General features: G+C 56.7%; 1 protein-coding gene across 2 annotated transcripts; it reads left to right on the top strand.

The window, feature by feature from the left end:
• Positions 1–1,358: 1,358 nt before the first annotated feature.
• Positions 1,359–16,753, top strand: LOC120315051 (sodium-dependent proline transporter-like). Of its 2 annotated transcripts, none has more exons than XM_039358722.1 (15): positions 1,359–1,507; positions 2,752–2,986; positions 6,944–7,075; positions 7,470–7,624; positions 7,765–7,817; positions 8,927–9,065; positions 9,223–9,357; positions 10,378–10,481; positions 10,752–10,876; positions 11,224–11,336; positions 12,617–12,751; positions 14,209–14,308; positions 15,466–15,584; positions 15,706–15,879; positions 16,098–16,753. In XM_039358722.1, exons 1-15 carry the CDS (start codon positions 1,454–1,456, stop codon positions 16,248–16,250), a joined length of 1,926 nt encoding a protein of 641 aa, XP_039214656.1. In that variant the 5' UTR covers positions 1,359–1,453; the 3' UTR covers positions 16,251–16,753. The 2 variants fall into 2 exon arrangements, with proteins under 2 accessions (XP_039214656.1, XP_039214655.1); XM_039358721.1 differs by having other exon boundaries at positions 12,425–12,751.
• The last annotated feature ends 1,146 nt before the right edge of the window (positions 16,754–17,899 follow it).

The following is a 17,899-nucleotide window of genomic DNA, read 5'->3' as shown; positions in this document are numbered from 1 at the left end:
AGGGTCATGGACCCGCTGAGAGGCAGGCCAGAGCCGCCCCGGGCAGAGTCCCACCTGGCCAGAAAGAGGGGGCACTGATGCCCAAGACGCAGCTGAGCCAAGCTGCCCCTGCTCCTTCTGCAGGCGCTGGGAGCCCCCAGACTGCTCCCCAAATCTGAGTAGGGGCCATGCCCTTTCAAGGGGTCACCCCAACTTTCCCACTGCCTGAGAGGGAATAAAGCTTTGTTCTCTCGCCTTGCATGTTCTCTGGACCCTTTTCTTGCCCTCATCTCTGCCCCACCCCAGCCCAAACAAGAGAAGCCCAGGGGGGGCTGCTTCAGCCCTTCCCTACCGTTTGGGGGGGGCCTCTGAAGGTGCTGGGCCAAGAGAGTGACGAGACCCCAAGGGGACACTCACCAGAGGCTGGCATAAGTTGAGGATCACGCCTGACGTGGGGGGGGGGCGCGAAGGGTCCCTGATGCTCTCTGAGCTTGGCTGTTTCTCTACATCAGGGGTCCTCAACCTTGGCCACTTGAAGACTTGTGGACTTCAATTCCCAGAATTCCTCAGCCAGCTTTGCTGGCTGGGGAATTCTGGGAGTTGAAGTCCACCGGTCTTAAAGTGACCACGGTTGGGGGACCCCCGGACTAGAAGACCTCCAAGGTTGAGGACCCCTGCTCTACATTATCGGGGCTGGAAGGGAGGGGGGCTTGCGGAGAGGAGGAGGAGTGGGGGGGGAGGAGGAGGAGGAGTGGGGGGGGAGGAGTGGCTGGAGGAAGACTGTGGGAGTCCCTGGTGTTCTCTGAGCATCATTTCTCCCAGACGTTTCATTAGGTAACTGGGTAGCATCATCAGGGCTACAAGGGAGGAGGGTCTGCTCTCTGTTCATGCACCAGTGACTTGCCCGGTCGGTGTCAGGCTTGTTTTCTCGTTGGTGCTTCCTGGATGAGGCTCTGGGGTTAGGAGGGGACACGTTACGTAAATCATGTCTGAAGCTCCTGTCCCGTCTTCTGCAGCAAAAACCCCCTCCTCCCTGGGTCTGGGGGCTGCAGAAGCCCCTTCCACGCACCCCAGAAGCGGCTCTCCTGCCCGAGCGGCGCTTCAGGCCGGGCGGCGATCCCTCCAAAGCCCCCCGGGGTGAATCTCCCCCTCGTCCCCCGCCGGGGCTCGGCCCCTGCTGGCCCCGGAGGAGCCGCTCCTCGGGCCCGATCCCGCCCGCTCTTGGCCCGTCCACGCATCTCCGCCCCAACGTGGGAACCCGGTCTGGAAGATCCGGCTCGTGCCTGGCAACCTCCCGCGGGGGGGGCGAGGGGCGCGGGCGGCTTCGGGGGCGCCTCCCGCGGGGCGGGCAGAGCCGGGCGGGGCGGACCAGGTGAGCGGCGGGCGCGGCCAGGTGCGTTGCCGGCCGGCCTACCTGGCCTCGCCTCGCCCGCCTGGCTGAGCGGCCGGAACTCCAGCGAGGCGCCGGTGCCCGATGGAGCCTCCGCCGCCTCCTCCTCCTCCTGCGGCTGCTCCGGCCGCCCGCCCGGTGAGTCCCGCCCGCCCGTCAGGGAAGCCTGAGAAGGCTGGGGGGGGGGCAGGAGCGGGGGGGTTCCGCCCTGGGCCTACCCAGCAGGGAGGTTGTGGGGGCAGCCCGGCGGCGGCTCGGTCCTTCCTCCTGCGACCTCGGTCCCCGGGGAGCCCGGAGCCCCCTGCCCGGCGCCCAGCGGCCCTCGGGGCGGCTATTCCGGGCCGGCCGGCTGGCCGAGGAGAGCCGGGCTGGGCGCGGCGCTGCAGGGAAGGGAGCCGCGGCGTTGGCGGGCAGGTGGATCCCGCGCTGCAAGGAGACGCCCGGCCTGGTTGTGCGAAGGCAGCCGCGGCTGAGCCGGTTGCTCCGAAGGGCCCCGCTGCGAGAAGGGAGGGGGGAACGTTCGCCGCTTCCCTCCTCCTCCCCCAACCTGGATTGCCCCCCAAATTCAAACTGGGGTGTCCAACTACAGGACTCGATCTCTGGACTGCCCGGCCGGAGAAATCGGCTCCTTTTTTAAGCCGGGGTTGGACTAGAAGACCTCCGGGGGTCCCTTCCGACTCTTGCTCTGTAATTCTGGAGTTTTTAAAAGACGGAAAGTGCTCTTTTTCAGCGAGGTGGCCAGGACAGCGTCTCCCGCTTGGGAGGGCTCTGGGCAATGACCTTTCCAAGGTCGTCGTCCAGGCGTGTCCTGCTAGATGGACAGGCCCAGCCGGTCAGGCGGGGTCCTCTGAGCCCTCCAGGCGGGGAGAAAAACGAGCGGGCCAACCTGGGCCGCGCAGGGCAGTCGGACCCTGAAGGAAGCTTCGCCCTGAGGTGCTCCAGAGGAGCTGGTGGCTGGCTGACTTTGGGAACGGGCGGGCTCCTGCCGATTCTGGAGGCACCAAGCCCTCAGCCAGCTTGGTGCAGGGGTGAAGGCGCCCTGGCCGGAAAACCAGGATTGCTTCTCGTAATGGTTCCCAGCCTGGTTCCAGTTCCTCCTTGGGCCCCAAGCCAGCAAGGTGACCTTGGGCCGGCCCCTCCCTCTCAGCCCTGGGAAGAAGGCAAGGGCGAGCCCCTTCTCAACCGCCATTGACAAAAACCGCAGGGACTCGTCTACTCAATTTCCAGGGCTCAGCGCTAACTCAAAGACCCACTAAACCAGGGTTGGCCAACTTCAGCCCCTTGCAGAGATGTGTGGCTTTCGACTCCCAGAATTACCCACAGCCGGCAAATGGCGGTTGCGTTCCTGACCAGCTTTCTCCTCCTGTCTCCTTTGGTCGCAGGTCGGAGTCACCCAGCTGAATGGGGCTGGCCTGGAGGGGTTCCACCTGACAGCCACCGTCCTACCCCAGACGCAGCCATCTCTCCTGGCACAGGGTGCGACCCTGGCCCCTGAGCCCCCCCAGCCCCGGGAGACGTGGGGAGGGAAGTACGAATTCCTGCTCTCCTGCCTGGGATACTGTGTGGGGCTGGGGAACGTCTGGCGGTTCCCGTATCTCTGCTATCGCAATGGAGGCGGTGAGTAGACGTCCCATCTTCTTCCAGCCTTGGTGCTCCTAGTAGGGGCCCAGTGGGCAACCTGGTGCAAGGAAACAAAAACATCCAAAACTTTCATTTCTTTTCCACCGGCTCTGAATTTGCCCTGCAAGCACGTTGACCTTAACTCTTCTTTCTTAGTGAATATTAATGTGGATTGTTTCATTTCCTTCCTGTGGTCACACAGAGCTTAAAGCCTCTCTTGCTTTCCATTACAGCGAGACATACTCCATCTCAAATTATTAGTATTTTGCTTTGAACTTTGATGGTGCTGCTTATTGCTCTGCTCCTGCCTTTCTCATCATCCCTGTAGGCCCTGGGCAGGTGTGGGTGCCACCAGCATCCTTGTCTCATTGTGCCTCTTCACAACAACTGCGTTTCTCCAAACTGTTCTGAAGGGAAGCTAATAAAGGAGAATATTAATAATAGTAGTAGTAGTAGTAGTAATAATAATAATAATGTTGGAAGGGACCTTGGAGGTCATCTAGTCCAACCCACTGCTCAGGCAGGTAACCCTATTGTACCATTTCAGACAAATGGCTGTCCAGTCTCTTCTCAAAAACCTCCAGTGTTGGAGCATTCACCACTTCTGGGGGCAGGCTGTTCCACTGGTTAATTGTCCTCACTGTCAGAAAATTCCTCCTTAGTTCCAGATTGTTTCTCTCCTTGATGAGTTTCCATCCGTTGCTTCTTCTCCTGCCTTTCGGGGTTTTGGAGAACAACTTGACTCCCTCTTCTTTGGGGCAGCCCCTGAGATACTGGAACACGCTATCATGTCATCCCTCGTCCTCCTCTTCATTAAACAACATATATTCTGTCAAGTGCCGGAGAAATCGGAAGAGTCAGGCAGTTCAAATGAGCATAAAGGTTTATTGCAAACTTAAGCGCTCGATCTTGGAGGTCATCTAGTCCAACCCCCTGCTCAGGCAAGAAACCCTATAATACCATTTCAGACAAATAGCTGTCCAGTCTCTCCTTAAAAACTTCCAGTGTTGGAGCATTCACCGCTTCTGGAGGCAGGTGGTTCCATGGGTTAATTGTTCTCACTGTCAGGAAGTTTCTCCTTAGTTCTAGGCTGCTTCTCTCCTTGATGAGTTTCATTATTTAGTTTCATTCATTAGTTTTGTAGCTTGGGCTTGGAATGAGGGGTCCTTGGTGCTCTCTGAGCTGGGTGGTTTCCTTGCAGACGTTTCACGACCCAACTAGGGAACAGCATCAGTGCTAGAAGGGAGTGGAAAGGAGAAGAGGAAGGAAGGAAGGAAGGAAGGAAGGAAGGAAGGAAGGAAGGAAGGAAGGAAGGAAGGAAGGAAGGAAGGAAGGAAGGAAGGAAGGAGAGAGAGAGAGAGAAGGAGAAGAACTGTGGGGTCCTTGATGCTCTCTGAGCTGGGTGGTTTCCTTGCAGACGTTTCATGACCCAACTAGGGAATGTCATCAGTTCTACGACTAGTGCTGTTGATGTTACCTCGTTTGGGTAATGAAACGTCTGCAAGAAAACCACCCAACTCAGAAAGCACCATCAGTAAGAGAAGCTTCTTGTTCTTCAGAAGATTGGATGTTTGGGCACCTTTCTCCTTAATGCATTTGACATTGGGGCAAGATCCACATGGTCAAAGCATGGCTGGCGTTGTAAAGCTGGAGTAAAACTGCTCCTTGCATGCCCTCCCTCCCTCCCTCCCTCCCCTTGAGCTACCTGACCCTAATCATCCCATCTCCTGCCCTTTCCTTGCTTTCTCTCCTTTCTCCCTGTGAGCGGCTCTATTGTTCTTTGTGGGTTGTTAAGTCGAAATTAAGGGCTAATGGTGGGAAAGATGGAGGGCAAGAGAAGAAGGGGACGACAGAGAATGAGATGGCTGGATGGAGTCCCTGAAGCAGTGGGAGTGAGCTTAAATCAGTGGTTCTCAACCTTTTTAATGCCGCGACCCCATCACCCTGCCAACAAAAGTACATACAGTCCAGGCCATGGTTTTCCCAGTTGCAATGTATGGATGTGAAAGTTGGACCGTAAGAAAGGCCAAGCGCCAAAGAATGGAGGCCTTTGAACTATGGTGCTGGAGAAGACTCCTGCGAATCCCTTGGACTGCAAGGCGATCCAACCGGTCAGTCCTGGAGGAGATCAACCCCAACTGCTCTTGAGAAGGCCAGATCCTGAAGTGGAAACTCAAATACTTTGGCCACCTAATGAGAAGGAAGGACTCACTGGAGAAGAGTCTGATGCTGGGAAAGATGGAGGGGAAGAAAAGGAGGGGATGACGGAGAAGGAGGGGGCTGGATGGAGTCACTGAAGCAGTAGGCGTGAACGTAAATGGACTCTAGAAGATGGTAGAGGACAGGAAGACCTGGAGGAACGTTGTCCATGGGGTCGCGATGGGTTGGACACGACTTCGCAATTAACAACAACAACAAAGTCGAAATTGTGTGTGTGAGCAATTAGAGCAATGGTTCAACGATTTGCCCATTCCGTAGCATCTCCCTTTTTCTGCGTAGGCCTACACACCCATCCTTCCCTTTCTAGGGACACCCACCCAACCCCCCCTTTATCGTTTACACCAGGGGTAGGCAACCTTGGCTCTTTTATGACTCGTAGACTCCAACTCCCAGAATTCCTGAGCCAGCCATGCTGAGGGGAAAGGGAGAGGTTTCCAAGCTGAGCCAGGCTGGCTCAGGAATTCTGGGAGTTAAAGTCCACGAGTCATGAAGGAGCCACAGTTTCCCCCATGCTGGCTGAGGAATTCTGGGAGTTGAAGTCCACGAGTCATGAAGGGGCCACAGTTTCCCCCATGCTGGCTCAGGAATTCTGGGAATTAAAGTCCACGAGTCATGAAGGGGCCACAGTTTCCCCCATGCTGGCTGAAGAATTCTGGGAGTTGAAGTCCACCAGTCATGAAGGGGCCACAGTTTCCCCCGTGCTGGCTCAGGAATTCTGGGAGTTGAAGTCCACCAGTCATAAAAGAGTCCAGGTTGCCTATCCCTGGTTTACACATTTGCCCTGAGCGTGGGGTCAAGAACAGGGCTTTCCCTATACATCCCAACAGGGGGCGCTGTGGCACTGAGCAATCAGCCAGGAGCCAAATCCCCTTTGAAGAAGCAGAAGCTCCAGGCAGGGACCAACGTGCCAAAAGCCTTTTAGACCGGGGACCTCCAAAGTTGGCAACTTGAAGACTTGTGGGCGTCAGCTCCCAGAATTCCCCACTCAGCCATTTCACACCTTGGTGTCTATCATTATTCTGCTCCTAGAGAGGGGCTCTTAAGCCGAATCGTGGGAACCGCTCATGAAATGATGGCAAACCACGGAAGCGATTCCATCCTTGTCGAGATTAAGCGGTGAGGGTCACGGTGAACCCACCCTAGCCTAGAGGATCCATGTTGGTCCTGATGGGTCAGGAGGTCTTCGCTCCCGGCCGGCCGGCCCTTCCCTTTTGATCTCTGGTTCCAGGCGGCTTTCCTCAAGGCCTCGTTGCCACAAGCACCAAAGTTTCAGCCATTTCCCCCCAGGCTCCTTCTCACATGAGTGGGAATCCATTCTCATGGGGGTGCCGAGTTGAGTTAGTCCAGCGCCAGTGGATTTGTGCAAGGAGGAGGAGGAGGAGGAGGAGGAGGAGGAGGAGGAGGAGGAGGAGGAGGAGGAGAACTGTAGGATCCTTGGTTCTTTCTGAGCTTGGTGGCTTTCTTGCAGACATTTCATGACCCAGCTAGGTAGCATCATCCGTGCTGGAAGAGGAGGGGAAGGAGGAGGAGGAGGAGGAGGAGGAGAACTGTAGAGTCCTTGGTTCTTTCTGAGCTTGAATTGTGGGATCCTTGATGCTCTCTGAGCTTGGTGGCTTTCTTGCAGACATTTCATGACCCAGCTAGGTAGCATCATCCATGCTGGAAGAGGGAGGAGGAGGAGGATTGCTGGTGGTGTATATGAAGAGCCACACCTGCGCTGCCTTCCCTCCTCAGGGGTGTTTCTGATTCCCTACACCATCATGCTGGTCTTCACGGGTCTGCCTCTCTTCCTGATGGAGCTCAGCCTTGGCCAATACGGGGCCACCGGACCCCTCAGCGTCTGGAAGTGCTGCCCCCTCTTGAAAGGTGAGCTCCCCGGCCTCCTTTGGCCTCCCGGAGGAGCAGCCGGGCCAGGAGGCCACCCACATGGCCGTCCACGTGGGGCTTCCAGGGAGTGGGAGGGGCCCAGATGGGGGCTGGAAAGGAGAGGGACCCCAAGGGCCTCCTTTTGCCCTGTGGAGGACACCCTCTTGCTGTGACTCAGCTCACCAGCCCCCAGGTACTCTTTCCTGCTTGTGGGGGAGCTTCGGGGGCCCTGGGCGGCTTCTGGGGAGGGGGGCCCGGGCGCTGCCCATCAGCAACCCGTGCTCTGCTGCTGGGGCTCAAAGAAATGCCCTCCGCTCTGCTGGGGGGGTCTTCCCTCACTGGGGAAGGGAAGCCATGGGGCCCGGCTGGTCGACGTGCCCCACACCCTCTGCAGGGATCGGGGTCGGCATGCTGGTGGTCGCCTCGCTGGTCTCCCTCTACTACAACGTGATCATTGCCTGGACCTTCTACTACCTGAGCCAGTCCTTCCAGAGCCCCCTGCCCTGGTCCTGCGACGCCCCACACAACCGGCCCCTCTGCCGGTCTCAGGTACTGGGGGGGTCCTGTGTGGGGAAGAAGAGCAGCAGGGGCAACTCTTGGGGTTCTACAGGCCGGAGCCCCTCTTTGGCCGAGGAAAGGAGCCCGCCCCCGCATTGCCTGCCCCACCAGGAGAGTCTCTTTCCTTTCAGAACAGGTCTTTGGCGAGCAGCCCCCCGGCCAGCCCCAGCGAGGTCTTCTGGAAGTGAGTCTCCTGGGGGGGGGAGTTGGGGGCACTTCGGGGAGGGACCGGGACACGCCTCCATCTCTTTGGGGGGTGGGCTCAGCCTGAGACTGGGAAGGAGGGCCTGGCCTTAGCCCAGCCTCTTCTGATCCAGCGTCAAGGAGAGACCCAGCCCAGAATTTCCGGAGAAATTTCCGGAAGGTGGAAGTTTTGGAAAAGAGTCTGGACAGCCATTGGTCTGCTTGAAGAGGGGGCTGGACTAGAGCAGGGGTCCCCAACCGTGGCCACTTGAAGACCGGTGGACTTCAACTCCCAGAATTCCCCAGCCAGCTATGCTGGCTGGGGAATTCTGGGAATTGAAGTCCACCGGTCTTCAAGTGGCCACGGTTGGGGACCCCCAGACTAGATGACCTCCAAGCTCCCTCCCAGCTCTGTCATTCTGCTAATCTTCTGTTGGGAGTCCCTGCTTCTCCAAGCACAGCTCATGGCACACAACACAATCACACACACACAGGCCAAAACGGCAAAAAGAAGAGGTTGATCACAATCAAAGTTGCCCGCTGGCTGCTGCTTTGTCAGCAAAGGAACCCAGCCAGGGATGGAGGGAGGGGCAACTCTCCACTTCCCCCCACTTGTCTCGCTGCTGCCAGGGGGAGGTGGCAGTGTGTGTGTGTGTGTGTGTGTGTGTGTGTGCGCTCATTTTGTTTGGCCTTGGAGAACTACAGGCAGCCCTCGACCCACGACCATCACCGAGTCCAAAACCTCTGTTGTTAAAGTGAAATTTGTCCCGTTTTACAGTTAAGTGCCGTTGTTAACACGTTAAGTGTTCAGTTAATCTGGCTTCCCCCCTTGGCTCAAAGGGGGGAGTCACGTGACCCCCCCCGGACACTGCAACCGTCATAAGTACGAGTCAGTGGCCAAGCGCCTGAATTGTGATCACGTGACCCTGAGGATGTGCAGGTCACTTTTTTCACTGTAACCAAACGGTCCCTAAGCGAATCATTAAGTCGAGGACTTCCCGTATTGTTCGCCCTTTCATGGGCCACCTGGTGGGGAGGGTCCCGGGGAGCGGAGGGGGGGTCCCTCCTGGCCACCCGCTCTCCTTCTCCGTCCCCCTCTTCTGCTTCCAGCCAGCGGGTGCTGGGCGTGGTGCACAGCGCCGGCCTGGGCGACCCGGGCCCCGTGAGGGGGTCCCTGGCACTGTGCCTGCTGCTGGCCTGGGCGGTCGTCTTCCTCTGCAGCCTGAAGGGCATCCGCAGCTCGGGCAAGGTGAGCGAGTGAGTGGGGGGCTCGGGGCCACCATGCCCCGGCCAAGGGGGAAACAAGGGGAGCCCCTCCCTGGTCATGCACTGGGGGGGGGCTGCCGGTCTCCGGCTGGGGCCGGGGTGCTTCTCCCTCTCAGCCGCCCTGCTGCCTCCCTGCCCAGATGGTGTACTTCACTGCCACCTTCCCCTACGTGGTGCTCGTGGTGCTGATCATCCGGGGAGCCACGCTGGAGGGCTCCGTTGAGGGCATCCGCTTCTACCTCTCCGCAGACTGGAGCCGGCTGCAGAGCGCCCAGGTGCGCCCACGGGCAGAATGGCCTTCTCCAATGGGGGGTGGGTGGGCGATCAGGATGCCGGTCCTGGATGGACTGGGGTCTCTGAGGCGGGATGGGGGCAGCTTGGCAGGAACAGAGGGAGGGGGTCAGGTGTGCATGGGACTTCTTGTCCTGCCCTCTCGTGGGGGGGCTTATGGGGAAGGTGGGCCAGATGAGAAGGAAGCCCAACCCCTGACAGCCAGCCCCACCCGGGGCGTTTTATACTGGCTGGATTTCAACCTCAGCTAAGCCATGGTGTCTTAGCCGCGTCCGATGGGACAAACGCACACGATCCAAGAGCAAGCCACCAATGTGTGCTTACAAATCAGAGCCTCCTAAGGGTGTGACTGCACTCTCTGGCCTGCTTTGCAGGTGACATTAAGCCATGGTTTGACAAAGAATGGTTTGGAAGAGAATATTTGTAGCTCAGCATTGGAGTCCTTGACGCTCTTTGAGTCTGCTGGTTTTCTTGCAGATGTTTCCTGACCCAGCTAGGGAACGTCAACAGAGGGAGCATCACCATTAGCCCTGATGATGTTCCCTAGTTGGGTCATGAAACGTCTGCAAGAAAACCACCCAGCTCAGGGAGCACCCAGGACCCCAGTTTGTCTGTCCTTCCTTCCTTCCTTCCTTCCTTCCTTCCTTCCTTCCTTCCTTCCTTCCTTCCTTCCTTCCTTCCTTCCTTCCTTCCTTCCTTCCTTCCTCCCTTCTAGCACTGATGGTGTTCCCTAGTTGGGTCATGAAACGTCTGCAAGAAAACCACCCAGCTCAGAGAGCACTAAGGACTTAACAATGTTTTCTGAGTAACCCATGACTGAGTTCACGCGTTCTGCGAGCCAGAATTCAGCCTTCCGTGTTTCTGCAGGCACCAACTGTGGCTTACATGCTGTGTTGATGCTTCTAGTAACCAGGCTGCTCAGCCCATGTTAGTAAGGGAGGATGCAAGTGGCGGGGTCAACAGAGAGAGGAACCCACACTGTCTCTTTCCCTCCCCTGGAGAAGGTCTGGAATGACGCGGCCTCGCAGATCTTCTACTCGCTGGGCATAGGCTTCGGGGGGCTGCTCTCCATGGCTTCCTACAACAAGTTTGACAATAACGTGATCAGGTGAGACCTCGGGAGAGGCCCACGGGCGCCCTGGCCCCAATCCCAGCTGTGTGCAGATCTGCCACGCTGGGAAAAAACTTTGGGGGGTCTCTGGCATCAAGCAGGCCTAGCGTCACAACCTGTTCTTGCTATGGGAAACTTTTGGGGGGCAAGGAAGACAAAGCCCCGGGATCCAGCAATGGGGGGGTGTCAGCGCAGGAGCCCACAGCCCAGCGGACAGCCGGCCACCCCCTGGTTCAGCCGCGCGCGTTTCTCTCTGTCCGCCCACAGAGACACGCTGGTGATCGGCGTTGGCAACTGCTGCACCAGCCTCTTCGCCGGCTTCGCCATTTTCTCCATCCTGGGGCACATGGCCTGGCGGAAGAAGGTGTCGGTCGGAAGGGTGGCCGATTCAGGTAGGGAGGGTGCTGGGGAGCCCCCCTTGGGTGGGCCCCCGGTCGTCTCTCGGAGGCTTTGAGATCTCCAGGGCTGACCTGGAACCCTTCCGTGCTCCTCCAGCCTGGCTCCAGGGGGGCCCTGAGGGCAAAGGTCGTTTTGGCACCCCTGTTTTCCTGGGGGGGAGGGGCAGGCCATTTGCAGAGGAGGGGCTGAGCAGCGTAGGGTTGGGTGAAGAGGAGCCCCACCCACCGCCCCACCGCTCCTCTCCATCTCCAAACCCCGCCTTGCCTGCTGGTGGGCCCAGATTTGACCAAAGCAGGCAAGCAGGCGGTGGGCTCTGAGTGACCCCTGGCTCTTTCCCCAGGACCCGGACTGGCCTTTGTGGCCTACCCCGAGGCCCTGGCTCTGCTGCCCGGCTCCTTCTTCTGGTCCATCCTGTTCTTCCTGATGCTCTTCACCCTGGGGGTGGACACGCTGGTAAGTGGCAGCCGGCCAGGCTGGGGCGAGAACTGGAGCTGTGTAAAGTGGGTGGGTGGGTGTGTGGAGTAAGAGCCCCACCAAGAGCAGCAGCGGCTTCTGCGGCCACCTGACTCACCTGGCCCCTTCAGGTCTATTGCAATTCCCCCTGAGCACATCTGGGTGAGGGTCTCCCACAGGATTGCCAGGGGTCCTGAAGCAAACATCTGGGCCACTGAGGTGACTTTTAAGGCAAGGAAGCTTCTTGGTTGCCTTCCTTCCTTCCTTCCTTCCTTCCTTCCTTCCTTCCTTCCTTCCTTCCTCCCTCCCTCCCTCCTTCCCTCCCTTCCTTCCTTCCTCCTTCCTCCCTCCCTCCCTTTCTTTCTTTCTTCCTCCCTCCCTCTTTCTTCCTCCTTCCCTTCTCCCCTCCCTTTCTTCCTTCCTTCCTTCCTTCCTTCCTCCCTCCCTTCCTTCTTCCTTCCTCCCTCCCTTTCTTCTTTCTTCCTTCCTTCCTTCCTCCTTCCTCCCTTTCTTCTTTCTTTCTCTCTTTCTTCCTTCCCCTCCCCTCCTCCCTCCTCCTTCCCTCCCTCCCTTCTTCCTCCTTCCTTTCTCCCCTCCTTCCTCCTTTCCTCCTCCCTCCCTCCCTCCCTCCCTCCCTCCCTTCCTTCCTTCCTTCCTTCCTTCCTTCTTTCCCCTATTCTAATATTTCATTCCTTCCTTCAAATCAAGAACTCTCTGCAGTGTTGGCAGTAGTAAAATTGCTGACTGTAAAAAAAAAAAAAAGCATAACTTAAATCACGAAGGGATCGCCACTTCGGTTTGAACGCTAAAATGCTGCTTCCTTGTTCTCTTGCCTTCCAATGGGCCTGAAAAAACGATTCTCGGGCAAATGAAAGCTTTTTCGCTATCCGAGTGGTGCTCTTTAAGGCAGCTGCATCTTCTTCCCAGCTTCCAAAGGGCCTTGAGAAGAGACTCTGCCGCTTTCATGAGTCCCATTAAAGTTGCAGATGCTCTAAAGAGGGGCAACGCTTGCATCTCGACTGCTCTGAAGCATCTTTTCTGCATCACTTTTGAAGCATGCGCACGGCCTTGTTCTGTCCCCCGCACAGCCCCCGAGAACGAAAGACGAGTCTTGTGGGACATCCTGGCTCCACCTTCTGCTCCATTCTTGGTCCGTCTTCGGGTCCGTCCATTGTCGGATGGTGCTGAGCTTCGGAGAGGGCGGCTCAGGATCCTTAGGGAGGGGGGGGTGCTCCATTTTCCTTGGCAAAGCCACTAATGCTCACCTGCCTGTCCGTCAGTTCGGAAACATGGAGGGCATCACAACGGCAGTGATGGACGAGTTCCCGTCGCTGCGCCGTTGGAGGCGCAAAGTCCTATTCCTGGGAGGGCTTTGCTTGGCCTTCTACCTGCTGGGCCTGCTCTTGATTACAGAGGTAAGAACGTGTGTGTGTGTGTGTGTGTGTGTGTGTGTGTGTGTGTGTGTTTAAGCACCCCATCTTTCCCCCATCCTCCTCATCACAATATACTTCTCATTTTGCGTTGGCAAGATCCACTGACTTATTACAGGAGTCCTCGATGTACAGTGTTCAGCGAATATTCGAAGTTACGACGGCATTGAAAAAAGTGGCTTAGGACCCCTTTTCACACTTACGACCGTTGCAGCATCGTCAGGGTCTTAGGATCAAAATTCAGCCACTTGGTAGCCGACTCCTACTTACGACGGTCGCAGTGTGTCCCAGGGGTCACGTGATCCCCTTTTGGGACCTTCTGACAAGCAAAGTCAATGGGGGGGGGAAGCCGGATTCACTTAACAACCGGGTTATTAACAACTGCAGTGATTCACTTAATGACTGGCAAGAGAGGTCATAAAATGGGGCAAAGCTCACTTCACAAATTTCTCAGCAACAAGTATTTTGGACTCGATTATGGTCGTTAAGCCGAGAACTACCTGTACCGTAATCCAAAGCGTCTTGTCTCTTGGTGGGACCTGCCGTAAAAGAGGCCTTGAACCAGGGTTGGGGGTTGCCTCTGTTGTGGGAATCCAGTTTTCTGCCTTAGTGGGTGGTCTAAACCGGGCAAGCACGTTAAGCCACCATTCGCGGGAGCTGTCTGAATGGACCTGGTTTGTTACATGAACACAGCAGGAATGATTATACTAGATTGGGATCCTCTGCGTGTTGTAACCTTTGTTGTGCTGATCAAGCACAGCATTAGGGATTATGTAGTTCTGGCCAGGCCTCACCCCCCCCTTTTTTTAAAGCAGCTAAAGAAGTGGTTCTCAACCTTTTTAACGCCGTGACCCCCAACCGGTCGTAAGTCGAGGACTACTCTACCGGTCGTAAGTCGAGGACTACTCAGCTGGTGCAGCCCCGTTTGCAGAATGGGACTTTTGGCGGGCTCAGCAGGGCAGAGACACCCTGGACAATTCCTATTGGCTTTTGAAAGCCAATAGAATGAGACTCTATTCAAGAGAGTCTATTCTATTGGCTTTCAAAAGCCAATAGAATAAAAGGGAGGAGCACAGCTAAGGAAAAAGGGAAAAAAAATGGCGGACTGCGTTGTTTGGCGACCCCCGTGAAATGGTCGTTCGGCCCCAAATGGGGTCCCGACCCACAGGCTGAGAACCGTTGCGCTAAAGGGTCCTTGGTGAACCGTTTGCATTGCCATCTCCTGTGCTCTGTGGGCAACCACTGCGGGGATCCCAGGGGTGGTGTTGGGGATCCTTGCAAACCCACCCCGATGAAGTCCAGACTCTGAATTGGGGGGAAGCTCCCCCTGCAGCCCCCGGAAGGAGAGCAGCAGACTGATTGGGGAGGTCCAGGTCCGTTCTGCCCACTTTTCCAGGATTCTGCCTAGGTTGTGCCAGGCGTTTGTGGCTTTCCTCCTTCAGGGCGGCATTTACTGGTTCACCCTCATCGATGCCTACAGCACCAGCTTCGGCCTCATCATTGTGGCGCTCTTCATGTGCCTCGGAGTGGCCTTCTTCTACGGTGAGTCCGCGTGGGGTGAGCAAGGTGTGCCAGGCAGCCAATGGCTTCCCAGGGAGGGTCTCCTCCTGTGGGACTCTCTGGGAGTGGGGCACTGCGTCACTCTTCACCACTAACCAGCATAAGTGGTTTGTTCATGTGCCAAGGCCTTTGGTCTCTGTTCTGCCCAGACGGAACTCGTGGCTCTGAATCCAATCTAAACAGTCAGATAACTCGATAGAAATGATTAAAACAAACATTTATTGTCCAGGAATTCTAAGCAGAGACTTACTATGCTGTGGATGCATCTGGTTTTCCATATTTGTTCATTCCTATAGGTAATTTAATATTGAATTTTCCCCTCTTCTTCTGCTGAGAGTCACATGTTGGCAAAACACACCTGCCTGGATGAACAAAGGCTTCCATCTGGCTTGTGTCCAGGGAGTCTCCCAATGACCCTTTTTGACTCCTCCCACTGACCCATCAACATACCCAGCATTTAACCCAATAACTGCCAGATATTCTAACATACTAACACATGCTCCCTAGTTAGAGTTATGTAGGTCTATGCTAAGTCCAGAACAGTCTCTATCAGGTCAGGCTTCCCTCAGTGTAAAAGGTGGAAGTAAGTAGTGAATAGACTGGAATTCACCCCACCAAGCACTGCTGAAATGTGGGGTCCTTGGTGCTCTCTGAGCTGGGTGAATCTCTTGCAGACGTTTCACAACCCGACTAGGGAACATCATCAATGCTAGAAGGGAGGTAGGTTTGCAGAGAGAAGGAGGAGGAGGAGAAGCAAGAGGAGGAGGATCATGGGGTCTATTGCCCTCTGTGAGAGGACTCAACTAGGGAACATCATCAAATTCCTCAGCCAGCCATGCTTCCTCAGCCACCCATGCTGGCTGGGGAATTCTGGGAGTGGAAGTCCACGCGCCTTAAAGTGCTGGGCTGTTTCCTAAATTAATCTGGACTGGGACAGCTTGGGTTCAGGAAAAAACTAAAGTTGGCAATTGCTTCTTCTTTCACCCTGGATCAGAGGCAGTGGCTGTGCACAACATGCTGTCGTCCGGCCGAGGGGCGGTGTGGGATGCGTGGAAGAGAAACCCGAAGCAAAGGGGGGGGGGGCGGACCGGCAAGGGTGCTTCCCCACAGTTGTGTGCTCCCCATTTCCTTTCCGGCAGGCGTGAACCAGTTTTGCCAAGACATTGTCGACATGATCCGGCTGTGCCCACCCTGGTGTAGGCAGGTGGTGCCGTACTTCAAGGCCTGCTGGGTGATCTTCACGCCGGGCATGCTGCTGGTAGGCCAGGCATGGGCTTTGCGGTCTTCCTGCCCCCACAGCTCTTAGGGGGAGAGTCTGGGCAGCAACGGGGTGTCCTCCCATCCCTTTGCCATCCTTGTCCTCTCTGCTCCCTTCACAGTTCATTCTCCTCTACATCTTCATGGACCTGTCAGGCACCACACTGCACTACGGAGCATACCGGTTCCCGCGCTGGGGCCAGGCGCTGGGTGTCTGCATGGGGGTGCTGAGCTGCATTCAGATTCCGCTTTGGGCTGGCATTGCCCTCTGCAAGGAATCCGGGACACTGGTTGCTGTGAGTTGGGGAGAGCACCCAGTGGGTCGCAGGATGGGGCCAGCTTCCGGGAAGCGGACACACTGTCCGGGCTGTATGGAGAGCCCACGCCCTCTCGCCTCTCCCGAAATCCCCTGGTGTACATCCACGTGGGACTTTTCCTGGCGATCCCCTTGATAGCGGAGGTGGGCAGTTGGGCATCTGGCCCAGCGAGCAAGTCTCCTGTCCTGTCGTTGCAGCGGTTCAGGAAAGCCATCCGACCTCTGAACTCCTGGCGTTCTGCAAGCGGCCGTGAGCTGCCCCACCAGGTCATCGACGTTCCCTACACCGTGAACTTGACAGACAGCGACTTCACGGGCAGTTGGCAACTGCCAGATCGGAGCGAGGCCTGATTCTGCAGGGGCCAACGCAGGAGGAGGCATCTGTGCCCGTCCACTTACGACCTGGACCTGACCAGCCACCTTTGCTATCCCTTGGAGGGGCCTGCAGTCAGATCAACGCTGCGGAAGTGATGCTGCCGCTGCTGGCTGGGAGGGCTGGCCTTGAGGATGCTGGGGCTCCCACGTCCGCCCCCCACAAGAGAAACCTGGGGGCTGGGCCAGGGCGGTTGCTGCGCTGTTCCCGGCTGCGGTAGCCTCCCAGGGTGGGCTAGCCCCGTCTCCGAAACCAAAGAGGCCCCTGGTGCTTTGTGCCCTGTGGCAGTCCTCCTCCCCAGCCCAGAGTATGGGAAGTCCTCAACTTACGATCACGATCGAGCCCAAAATGCCAGCTGCTAAGCAAGACAGTTGTTAAAGTGAGACCTGCCCCATTTTACAACCTTTCTTGCCACAGTTGCTAAGTGAATCACTGCAGTTGTTAAGTTAGGAACACGGTTGACAAGTGGATCTGGCTTCCCCCCATGGACTTTGCTGGTCGGAAGGTCGCAAAAGGGGATCACACGGCAACCGTCCTAAGTACATGCCAGTTGCCAAGTATCTGAATTTTCATCACGTGACCATAGGGACACAGCAACTGTCCTAAGTGTGAAAAACGGCCGTGAGTCACTTTTTTCAGTGCTGCTCGGTTATTTACAAATGATCGTAAGTTGAGGACTCCCTGTACGCCCTCTGCTTGGTGCCTTACCTTGGAATCAGCTCACGGTAGCCTTCTTTCCACCCCGGCAGGAGGTTCCCAGCACCGCCCTGGGCTGGCTCAGCCTCCCGCACTGCCTCTTGTGGCGCAGCCCCAGACAAAGCGGCAACATCTGCCTGCTGGCCCCAGCCGGGTGACAGAAAGACCGGGGACAGGAATGGACGTGGGCAACAGACCCTTTGGGCAGAAACCCCTGGATGGACAAAGACACACACACACACACACCGTTTTTCTAGAGCAGTGGTTCTCAACCTTTTTAATGCCGCAACCCCCAACCAGTCGTAAGTTGAGGACTACTCAACTGGTGCAGCACCGTTTGCAGAATGGGACTTTTGGCGGGCTCAGCAGGGCAGAGACAGCCTGGACAATTCCTATTGGCTTTTGAAAGCCAATAGAATGAGACTCTATTCAAGAGAGTCTATTCTATTGGCTTTCAAAAGCCAATAGAATAAAAGGGAGTAGCCCAGCTAAGGAAAAGGGGGAAAAAAATGGCGGACTGCGTTGTTTGGTGACCCCCGTGAAATGGTCGTTCGACCCCAAATGGGGTCCCCACCCACAGGTTGAGAACCGCTGATTTAGAGGGTCTTCTTACAGGTGCTCCCGGCGCCCACCCAGGCTGCACAGAAAGATACTACACAATCTTGCCAAGTGTGTCCTCCCTCCTCCCCACACATAGGGGACTTTCCAAAGAATGGCCCTCTGTAAAGGGTGGTGGGGAGAACCGCAAACTCGAGCCAAGTCAGACCATTTTTAGAAACCCTTCTGGAAACCAGACAAATAAACCTGTTGTGCCTACATGGAAAGGACAAGGAGCCGTTGCGTGTGCTGCATGTCGTGTCCCCAGGCTGGCCTCCCTGCCGGGGAATCTGGGCTCTTTGGCCTGGGACCTTCTGGCCAGTGGCAGAGAGCT

This window comes from Crotalus tigris, unplaced genomic scaffold (assembly GCF_016545835.1).
Source record: "Crotalus tigris isolate CLP2741 ecotype Arizona unplaced genomic scaffold, ASM1654583v1 scf7180000019065.834497, whole genome shotgun sequence".
NCBI classification, from domain to species: Eukaryota; Metazoa; Chordata; class Lepidosauria; order Squamata; family Viperidae; genus Crotalus; species Crotalus tigris.
This window is presented reverse-complemented; position numbering and strand designations above follow the sequence as displayed.

What these genes read in the sequence shown, in the direction of transcription:
- LOC120315051 (XM_039358721.1), top strand. Translation starts at nt 1,454, where the DNA reads ATGGAGCCTCCGCCGCCTCCTCCTCCTCCTGCGGCTGCTCCGGCCGCC. An exon ending in GTGCTGCCCCCTCTTGAAAG is followed by an intron (nt 7,076 to 7,469) that starts GTGAGCTCCCCG and finishes CACCCTCTGCAG; the next exon opens with GGATCGGGGTCGGCATGCTG. An exon ending in GGCCCCTCTGCCGGTCTCAG is followed by an intron (nt 7,625 to 7,764) that starts GTACTGGGGGGG and finishes CTTTCCTTTCAG; the next exon opens with AACAGGTCTTTGGCGAGCAG.